This window comes from Eurypyga helias, unplaced genomic scaffold (assembly GCF_000690775.1).
Source record: "Eurypyga helias isolate BGI_N326 unplaced genomic scaffold, ASM69077v1 scaffold23375, whole genome shotgun sequence".
NCBI lineage: Eukaryota > Metazoa > Chordata > Aves > Eurypygiformes > Eurypygidae > Eurypyga > Eurypyga helias.
Window position 1 is genome coordinate 5146 of NW_010253739.1, and position 10365 is coordinate 15510.

General features: G+C 55.6%; 1 protein-coding gene across 2 annotated transcripts; it reads left to right on the top strand.

The window, feature by feature from the left end:
• The first annotated feature begins 1133 nt into the window (after positions 1-1133).
• VAMP7 (vesicle-associated membrane protein 7) lies at positions 1134-9080 on the top strand. 2 transcript variants are annotated; one of them, XM_010152777.1, is made up of 7 exons: positions 1134-1279; positions 4126-4183; positions 4776-4913; positions 5789-5879; positions 6438-6505; positions 8364-8456; positions 8819-9080. In XM_010152777.1, the coding sequence occupies exons 1-7, from the start codon at positions 1134-1136 to the stop codon at positions 8885-8887; spliced, it is 663 nt and encodes a 220-aa protein (XP_010151079.1). In that variant the 3' UTR covers positions 8888-9080. The 2 variants fall into 2 exon arrangements, with proteins under 2 accessions (XP_010151079.1, XP_010151080.1); XM_010152778.1 differs by lacking the exon at positions 4126-4183 and having other exon boundaries at positions 1134-1214.
• The last annotated feature ends 1285 nt before the right edge of the window (positions 9081-10365 follow it).

Consider the following 10365-nt stretch of genomic DNA (forward strand, 5'->3'; position numbering starts at 1 on the left):
AGGCTGAAACGCTGCTTCTCTGCTCTTGTTCCCATTTCTAGAGAGTGTATACATCTGCTCCAAAATACTTGGATGCACTGAAGCAGGCGTGTGACCTTTCCAGCCAGAATGCAGATGTTTGTAGACAAAAACCAAGGCAGGCAGTATCTGGAGAGTCAACTGCAAAGTGAAAAATAAGATTTTTGGGTTTTACAGGGTCAGAAGTCATCCTAAGTCTTTCCTAAGCAGAAAAGAGGCTTGTGGATATACAGCATCAGGGGCAGATGTGATGGCTGTGGTCTGACATGTGGTTTCACATGTTCAATCTTGGGTCTGCCAGCAGATTAATGTGATGCTACTGGAGCTGACTACACATGGCGTGCTAAATGGCAGCAGCATGTCTTTCTAACCCTGGAGACTTCACAGAAGTCTGACCCTCGAACGCTTGCACGATGCAGCGTGCCCGGCTTGGTACGTGTGCAAGGCGGTTGGCTTGTAGCAGGGGTGTGACAGCGGGTCTGCAGATGCGCTGCTGGCTGGGACAAGTGCAGACGATGGGCCTTTACAGAAGCCGCAGGACAACGTACGCTCAGTGAGTCTCTGGACCAGAAAACGGGGAGGTGTGCGGTGAGACTGAACAAGTGGTAGCTTTTTGACTTTGGTTTGATAGCAGTCAGAGCCAAGGGCTCACCCCTAAAGAGTCATGAGTGGGCTTGGTCTGTATAATGAGCTGCTGTTAACGAACTGCAGACAGTTCCTTCCTTTCTGAGCTGGAGCTCGCTGGCTGCAGGCAGTGTTTGCAATAACAAGCAAGAAGAATCTTAAGGGTCAGTTGAAGAGCAAAGAAAACTGTACTGATAGCTAGAGATCTGGGGGGAAACAAGGTAGGCCGAAGTCATTCTGGGGCCACTGTAGGACACCATGCAGTTGCAAGAAGCAAACCCATCCAGAGATCGTCCTAGCCTGGGTGTCATTTCTGAGCAGAAAGGGGAAATGAGAGAAGCTTTCTGATAATGTGTCCTGAGGAAGTATTGAACAGTGCCTCCCGCCCGTTGTCGTGAGGGCTGAGAGGGCGCAGTTAAGATCACGGTGCTTTATCTGCCAAAGGACACGGGTCTCATGGCACTGTTTTTCTTTCCAGGTAGCGTGAAGCCATGGCAATCCTGTTCGCTGTCGTGGCGAGGGGAACCACCATCCTTGCCAAACATGCCTGGTGCGGAGGGAACTTCCTGGAGGTGACGGAGCAGATCCTGGCGAAAATACCATCAGAAAACAACAAACTGACCTATTCACATGGGAAGTGAGTAGTGCTGTGGCGCTTCTGGGTATGGGACGAGCTGGAGGAGGAGAGGAGTAAAGGGAGCGTACCTGGAGGCGTTGCTGCGCCGCCTGAATGCACGGTCAGCGCAGTAGCTCCTTTATTTCCACCTCCCCAGAACATTGCAGCATCACCAGGATTTGAATTTCTCTTACTGGTACCAAGGCAGCTGATAGGAAATCACGTTTCCTGTTTTTATGCAGCTCCACAGTGGGTGGGAGGGTGCTCGGCTGTGGGTGTCCGACTCTTGGGGTCTTTGCGTTAGGCTCCTGGATTCTTTCGCCAGCTTTTCTGAGGCTTTAGGTAAAAGTGTGGCTTTGTGGATCCTGGTTGCTTTAAGATGAGTCGTGCTGGCAGATGTAGAGTCGTCCCAGATCCAGTCCGTGGGACAGCAGGATTTTTCCCGGGCTTGTAGGGCTCTCTGGAGAGCCCTGGGTGGTTGGTGGTAGGAGGGAGGGATTAGGTGTTAATCGCCTGGGACTGTGCCGAGTTGTTGCACGTGTGAAGCTGGTAAGTTCCTGTGCTGCTGAGCAAACTGAAGTGCAGAGAAAGACTGGGAAGCGTCCCCTCCCGCTGCAGCTCTTTTTGGAGTTGGTGGTGTGGCTGGACTCTGGATATGGCCCAACCTGTTGTGTTAAAGCTGTTTTAGCTGCTTGAAGAGTCAAGAGGTAAGAATTGGGGTAGTTTTCCCACATCCTTCCCTGGCTTGGCAGCATTGAGTCCCTGGGAAGAGCTTTCCGAGGAAGCTGCCTGCCCAGCGGTGGAAAGCGCTTTGGATGCTAATCTCTCTGCTGTGATGTTAAGGACACAGTTGTTTGGTTTTTTTTGTTCAAGCACCTGCAGAGTGGAGTTTTAGGAGTGCCGTGGTGCGTCTCGTAGATGAAAACCTCCAGCAGTGGTGGAGCTGGGTGTCCTCTTTGCCAAGGAGCACTGAGAGATCGGTAACTAGGGCAGCTACGCTTGCAAAGCATGCTGGGAAGTGTAGAATCTTTTGCTCGTGACCGTTTCCTTCAGGAGGCTTTAACAGGCCGCTGCCCTGTGGTGGCTGTGCTTTGCACTGTGCCGTTGAAACGCACAGGTGCCGTCCCGCAGCGCTGGGCACCGCGGCGTGGCAGCGTCTCCTCTGCTCGAGTTGGTCTCTTCTGACAAGCCGTTGGCCTTTTTCGATGATTTGGACAACCACCTCTTTGGGGAGAATGTGCCAACCCCGCCTTCCCTCTAGGAGAGAGGAAGGAAGAGTTCCCAGTTATCAGGGGGGAGGGAATTGAGTATTGTCACACACACGTGCTTGGAGCCAGCAGCTTCTTCCTGCTGTCAGGAAGCAAGGGTTTGGTTTGAGAGAGGACAAGGTTTGTCGAGAGTTCTCTTCTGAAACAGGAAAAAATGGAGTTTCCTTTAACTTTGAACTTCTGAAACTCATCTAATGAGTTCTTTTTGCTTTTGAGAATGTCAGTGTCTTTCACATCATCTCCAAGGGAAACCAGCCCTGTAGGATGAGGAGTTCTTGGGGTTATTCTGTCTCTGCTGTTAAGATTCTTCTGCAAGGCAGTGCCAGACAAACCTTAGCGCCCTCCTTCCAGGCAGCAGAGCCAGTAGCTGTGCATATGCAAGGATGTTGCTTTTCCATGAGAACAGGCGCTCAGGGCAGGGAGCTGTACCTCCAGCTGCCCCTAAAGCCCAGTTCAGTGGCTCTTTTTATAAATAAAGCTAAACCTGAGGTTGGAGGCTGCTGCGCTGTGCCCGCAGAACGGTGTGAGGCAGCTGCTGCGCAGCACGTGCCTGGATTCTGGAGGTGGTGAGAGGGTCCATGTGCTCACTGGGGAAACTTGGGAATACAGAAATGCCGGAGTGGAAGGATGGATAGGTTTTAATTAGCAAAGAAGTGTTTGTGTGGCCTTTTTGCAGCTCTCTTCCTATTTTGTCCTGCTGTGCTCCTCCGAATACATCAACCAGGGCAACAACAAGTGGTGGCTACAGCCTGTGAACTGAACCAGAACGCTCTGATCAGGTCTGGTTTGCGTTTGGTTGTGTGTGAAGTCAGTTTTGTAGGGGTGTGTTTGGGGTTTTGGTTGGGTTTTTTTCCCCTGGTGGGTCTAAACTCCCAGCTTGGTTTAATTTTGATAGGAAAATACTGCTTTGACCTGGCTTGCGCTGTTTTTCAGGATACTGAGCGTGGTGTTTATCTAACATCTGTGTTGGCTCAGCACCCGGAGGCACCCTCACATGAATAGTTAACCTAGCCACGTGGTTGGAGCCCGTTTAGCCTGATGACTCTTTTCTGCTGCGGTTGCTTGGCTGTTAGCCTCGGCGATGCAAACCCAAGGCGGCGTGGCGCAGCGGTGGCACGCACGAGGCTAAAGAAGGGGTCGTGTACCGGTGCGGCTCGCTGAAGTGTTGACTGCAGCTCGTCACACGTGCGCTGGGGCAGGGATGCTGGTGTGCACGTCGGTTGGGTTTAGGCCTCAATCTTAGCCCTACGTACCCTGACAGGGTTTTGGTTTTAGTAGCTGGAAGAACCTGGAACTGAAGTTGTTTGGCAGCCGAGTGTCGCACAGAGTTCTGGCTGAGCGTGGAGTGCTGGGAGGTGTGGGAGGCCGGTGGTGCTTTAACGTGTGGGTGCTCTCTAGTTCAGCGTGGGTTCAAGGAACGGAGACCCTCACCTGGACAAGGATGGCTGGGCTATGTTGGCATCTCTGATTTCCTGCAGCGTAACTGACAGTTGCTTTTCTACTTCTCCAGCCCTCGAAGGCTCTGGTGGCAGCAGAGTTTTCCAGACGATCGGTCCTTTGGCAGCTCCCACTGATGTTGTTTTTTTCTCTTCTCTGCAGTTACCTGTTTCATTACATCTGCCAAGACAGGATTATATACCTCTGCATCACAGATGACGTAAGTGCTTCGGTTACAGCTATTGCACAGGCAGGCTTTTGGCTTTTTCTCTATCTGTAGGTCAAAGAAAATCAATAGTGGGGGCTCATCCATGGTGCCTTTTTTTCGCACTGGAGCCACTGCTGGTCTCATTCACACCAGTTACAGCTGCGCAGCGTAGGCCGCAGCTCAGGCAACTAGTTAGTTTTGAGGTCAAGTTCTTGGCTTTGCCCAGTTTCTCTCTTAGCAGCCCCAGGGCAGGAGAATCCTGACATCAAGGGGAGCCCGTAATCAGCTGTGAAACACACATAATACTCCTCGGTTCTGGAAGTGTTGGAGCACAAACTCTCCCTGGCTGGAGGGAGGTACCCGGCGCAGAATTAGAACTATGGATGCCCTGTAAGGTCGGCTGCCAGGCAGTGTCCAGGAAGCTGGGTCTGAAATCTGGCTGCGACTCAAACCCCAGGATAACCCGTCCAATCCCGGTGCTAGGCGCAGCATGCCCCTTGAGAACCGATAATTACAGTTTCCCTAAAACCAGCCACGCGTCCCCCTGTGCTTCAGTATCCCACCTTGATGCAACTCTGGACGTGGTCTGCTCTCTCCCTTCCAGGACTTTGAACGATCCAGAGCCTTCAACTTCCTGAACGAAATCAAGAAGAGGTTTCAGACCACGTACGGCTCGAGAGCACAGACAGCCCTGCCCTACGCAATGAACAGCGAGTTCTCGAGTGTCTTAGCTGCTCAGCTGGTGAGATCCGGTGCTAAAGGGGATTTCCCTAACAAGCCAAACTTCCCCCCAGGAATCCTTGTATTTTCCCACTGGGAACTGAAGTGCCATGCCGGGTCTGGGTGTAGAGCCCAGGGGATCGGCTCTTCTCCCCACACTCACCCTGCAGCCGGGTTGGTTGGCTGCTTTGGTGTAAGAATGGGTTGGGGTGACCTGTTGGTACCGAGTAGCTGCCTGGAAATCAGATCTCAATGGCAGGATCTACAGGGGGGCCTACAAGGAAGCTGGGGGGGGACTATACACGGGCCTGTAGTGACAGGACAAGGGGAAACAGGTTTAAATTGAAAGAGAGAGATGGGACATCAGGAAGGAACTCTTCCCGCAGAGGGTTGGGGAGGCACTGGGACAGGCTGCCCAGAGAAGCTGTGGATGCCCCATCCCTGGGAGTGTCCAAGGCCAGGCTGGATGAGGCTTGGAGCAACCTGGGCTATGGAAGGTGTCCCTGCCCATGGCAGGGGGTAAAAAAAAATTGAGGTCCCTCCCCACCCAAACCAGTCTGTGATCTGCAGAGTCCAACCTCGTCCTAGTTGAGCCTCCAACGTCCCTGGCACCAGGAGCAAGGCAACGCCTATTGCTCCGTTTCTGCTAAACTCGGCTTCAAACCTTGTGTCAAGTAACCCTGACGTGCAGTGCAGGAGCAGATGATCAGGGGAGATCTGGGAGTGGCTGAGAGAGTCAGATTTTGGTCTACAACCTGCTTACAAATGTCTCTGGTAACTGGAAAACTCAGTTCCTGCCTGGGCTGCTCTGCAGCGACCGGGAGCTTCCTTTTGTCTTCCGGAGCCGAAGTGCGACGCTGTGGGTTCCGGCTCTCACTGACTGTTCCTTTGTGACAGAAATACCACTCGGAGAGCAAGGGCACGGACCAGGTGGCAGAGACTCAAGCTCAGATCGATGAACTGAAAGGAATCATGGTTCGAAACATAGGTACCCAGCTGCCCGCAGCGCGGGCCCAGCTGCTCGGGGCAGGGTGGGCCAGCCGGGGCGAAGCTGGGGGGGCGGCTCTCCTGATGGGATGAGCTGAGGGAGGGGGCCGGGGGAGCTCTGAGTCTGCAAGTTGATGCTGCTTGAACCTGGCTGAGGGCACACATGCGTGCGAGGGGCGGTTTGAGGTGACCGTGCGCAGCTGGGGTGGGGTGAAGCGTGTGCTGGATTCACTCTGCTTGTCACTGTGACTCTCCTGCAGCTGCTGTGGGGAAAATGCTCCTTGTTAGCCCATTTTTGTCTTAATTTGTGTCACTGGTTTGGGTTTTGATGAGTCTGACAACTTAAAACAGAGGGTTAGATCTGGAACTGACCAAAGGCGAGTCGGGGCAGTCCCAAGGCGCAGCCTGCCTGGGGCTGTTCCCCAGGCTGCCTGGCAGTCTCTGGAAGGCTGAGAGCTACTTGATGCCGCGGCCAGGAGCTCCGGGTTTGCCTTGGGCTTGGGTGTTGGAAGCAGCTGGGATTCTACCCACAGACCGGGATTTTTGTCTCTTTCTCCAGACCTTGTGGCACAAAGAGGAGAGAAGCTGGAGTTGCTGATCGATAAAACAGAGAATCTCGTGGATTCGGTAAGTCTGGGGAAGAGCTTGGAAATGGGGAAATAGTTGTTACTGCATCAGTTGTGCTGGTGAGGGAGCAGCGGGGGTGGAACCAGCATCTAGAGCCACTTTTAAACAGGCACAGAGGCATCTAGACCTACGGGTGATCCTTCCCGGTGTCGGACACAGGCTGTGCCTTACTCCTTCCCCCTCCTTCCAGCTGTTTCACAAGCTCCATCCCAGTCTCGTGTTCCTTTTAAGAGTCCTGCCAGAACTGCTGGGATCTGTGGGTGGCTGGTCAATGCCAGGCTGCACTGCTGCCCCCCCCGGGCCCGCTGCCCCATCCTGCGAGGAGCCCTCTTCACCTCGCTCCCGCCGGCCCCAGCCGATGCGCAGGGTGCACGCCGCCAGCACAAGTGCTGGTGGGCCTCGTCCTCATTCCTTGTGCCCAAAGTGGGAGGAAAACCCGCTCTTTTCTGACATCCAAACATCCCTGAGCTGGCCAAAAGTATTCCCGCTTGAGAGGGGCAGCAGAGGTGGCTGGAGCTCACGCAGTGGGGAGCGCTGTCCTCCAGCAGCCGGGTGGTTACACCTTTCCGCTCCCCCAGCCGGTGCCAAGGAGTAGCCTGACCTCGTGCTTTAGCCAAAAGGGCTGGAATTCCTTTGGCAACTGGGCTGAATCCAGGTAGGAGCACGCCCAGGGAGTGCTGGTTCTTGGAAACCAGGCAGAAAACGAGGGAATGGGATATGCTTGTAGTGGGAGTATCTTCCAGCCAGGAGCATCCTAGAAGATGCAGGCCTGAAGTTCTCGGAGTAACGGGCTGCGTGGTACCGCTCCTGCCCGAGCCTCGAGCCCCAGGATGTTGTACCTAAGCCCGACTGCTTGGAACCCTCCCAGGAAGGTGCCCCTTTGGGAAGGTCTGAAGGAGCTGGTGGCCAGGGTGGCCCTGTCTTTGGAGAAGAGTCCGGGCTGGTGAAGCGTGTCGGAATCCAAGAGTCTGCTCCCCCCTGGAAAACGCGAGAAGCGCTTCCAGGGCTGGGCAGAGCACGGGTGCGGGGTTTAGGTTCCCTGGGGCGCAGTTCTGCCTGGTGCAGCCGCGGCTGAAAAAGTTGGGGGGTGGCTTGTGGGGAAAACCCGAGGATAACCAGCAGAGCGCGCTGCTGGGTTGGCCTCTCCGGGCAGGCGATGCCGGCAGCTCGGGGAGTTGCACTAACAGTGGGTCTTTGAGGCCGCTTTGTGACCAAAACCCGTTTGGAATTGGGAGAGTTGCAGGGTACGGAGACTTGGAGCAGGACATCCACAAGCTCTCCATAAAATTCCAAATACTGGAGGAAAGGTGTAGCCCGGAAGGAGCTGTCTCTCTGGAACCGCTGTCGAGAGGCGCGATACGGGTTGTCTCGCTTTGGCAGGTGCATGTGCAGCAGTTGTTGTGTGCAGTGCATTGGTGAGCAGATCAGCGCTTCCGTAAATAGTCTGGAGCGCTTCGGTTCCCGAGAGGTTGGAAAACAAACGAGAACCCAACCAGAAGTACTCCAAGGAAAACTAATCCCGGTGGGCAGCCTGCAGACCTCGGGGTGTTCTGAGCTTAACTCACCCCAGCCGAGGGAGGTTAGCTCTCTCCAAGCTTTCTCCCTTCTCCCGGGAAGGTACATCCCCGGTGGGTTCTGGACTTGCTCTTCCGCGTTATCCTGTCCCTGAAGTAATGTGGGAGAGTTTGTTCTTGATGCCCGTTCAGTTTTGTGTTTGTGTAACTGCAGTTCTGTGGCGCTGGAGGAGACAAACTGGGTCACTGGGGGAGGGGGCTGCTGGGAAAAGCACGTTCCTCCTCATCCAGCTTCTTGGGATGCAGGTTCAGGAATTAATGACTTGTTGGACTTTCTCTTGCAGTCCGTCACTTTCAAAACGACCAGCAGGAACCTCGCTAGAGCCATGTGTATGAAGAACCTCAAGCTCACCATCGTCATCATCATCGTATCGCTTGTAAGCACGGCGCACGGTGACCTCTAGCTCGGGTCGGGCTTAAGGCAGGAAAAGGCTCTTCAGACCCACGTGTACTCAGCTCCGTGGCTGGAGGATGGGGCTGCCCTGAGGGCGCTGAGGGGCGATGTGGGAATGGCTCTGCCACCCCCGGACCCTCCTCTGTGCTTTGCTGGAGGGGAGGGTTCTCGTCCCTGTGCAGCTGCCGGGGTGGGAGGAGGCCCTGGCACCAAGTCCTGGAGGGCACTGGAGAAGCTCTTCAGGGCTTTGCTGACCTGGGGTTTGTGTTCCATGGCCAGGCCGCCGGCAGCTGACCGAGCGACGAGGGAGGGTTCTCCGCTGAGGCAGCTGTTCTCTCTCCCCAGGTCATCCTCTACATCATTCTGTCGGCTGCCTGCGGTGGGCTGGCCTGGCCAAGCTGCGTGCAGAAGTAACCAGAGGCAGTTGGCGATGAGAACCACAGGAGTGTGAAGAAGCAACCTACAGAATAACTCTTAACCTTTCACTACTGACACCTTTCTCATTCTTCCATCCCTCCAGGACTTCGACTTTTGCCTTAGCACCCCGAGGCCCAGCCGGTCACTGCTCTGCAGCTGACCTCTGCAACGGGCTGGTTTAAATTACTTGAAGGGATTTCTTCTTTCTTTGGCTTCTTTTTCTGTCCCAGTTACACCCTTCCCAGCTGGGTCCCTCCAGCTCGGCAGCGCCATGTGCATGCTCGTCCCTGTGTCCGTGTAGCTCTGCACGCCCGTGGTGAGCGTGCAAGTGGAGAGCAGTACTGCTAGTGACCGTCCCGCCCGTGGGGACGGTGGTGGAGGGGAGTTGAGGGCAGGCTGAGCCAAGCAGGACGCAGGGACAGGATGGGTGTAAGCGAAACTCCACCTCCTACAACTCCTGGAGATCCAGGTGCCTCTCCCTGCGTGGCCTCGTGAGGTTCCGTGGCGTTCCGACACGGAGAGGCTGCAAGTGGGATGCTGGTAGTAAGAAGAACGGCGCTACGCACCGTGAGATGTAGGTGCTTCGGGATGAAATCTCCCTTCTCCTGGAGGTGCTCCTGCAGGAGGGGGTGTTGGAATGGCTGCCCCTTCATCCTCGCTTCTTCCCCATCTGCCCCCTCGATGTGTGGCTGAATCAGTGGGAGGTGGCTGCGCGTGGACCGGGCGGCAGTGGTCTGTCTGCTTTCTCACCCGTCGTGTCTCCTGTTCTGTTGAGGGCGGGCTGAAAGGAACCCTGACCTTCTCGCTTGCGAAGGTGAAACTGGGGCCGACCTCTTGATCTGGTCGATGAGGTGTCAGCTGTGTGCTGCTTGTGCGTCCGCCACGGAGGCGCGCGCCGTACGGGGGCAGAGAAGGGATGGAAGGGCGGAGCTGGCGCGCGGTGACCTTCTCTGCGGCCTGGGGAAAGGCTCTTGCAGAGGGTGCGGTGACCTGTGCCCCTCGGAGGAGAAAAGCCAGCCCAAGGCCGATACCAAGCGTGGGATCGGGTGTGCTGGCGCTGTGCCGCTGCCGCGGGACAGGGACTGCTGGACGCCGGGGTGGCTGCAGTCCTGGCCCAGCCGGACGGTCCTGGCTGCCTGGAGCCAAAGCTGGAGGGGTGAGGGGCGCAGGGACTCATCTCCAAGAGAAGGAGCAACTGAAACCTCCTACCGGCGTCAGATGGCTTACACAGGAAGCTGTCGAGGTGTGGGAAGGGGAGGCTTAGTCTGGGGACTAAATTCCAGCACTTGGGCTTGCCCCAGGCAGGGCGCAGCCTGGACTGCTGCTCCTGGCGTAGGATACGCTGACCCTGGAGCTTTCCAGCAGGTGAGGAGTGAGAGCTGTGCTCCGAATTGGGATGCTTACTGGGATTTGCCTTCCGCTAGGCTGAGACTGGAGTACGGGTGATCGGATCCTGACACCCGGCGTGCCGGGGG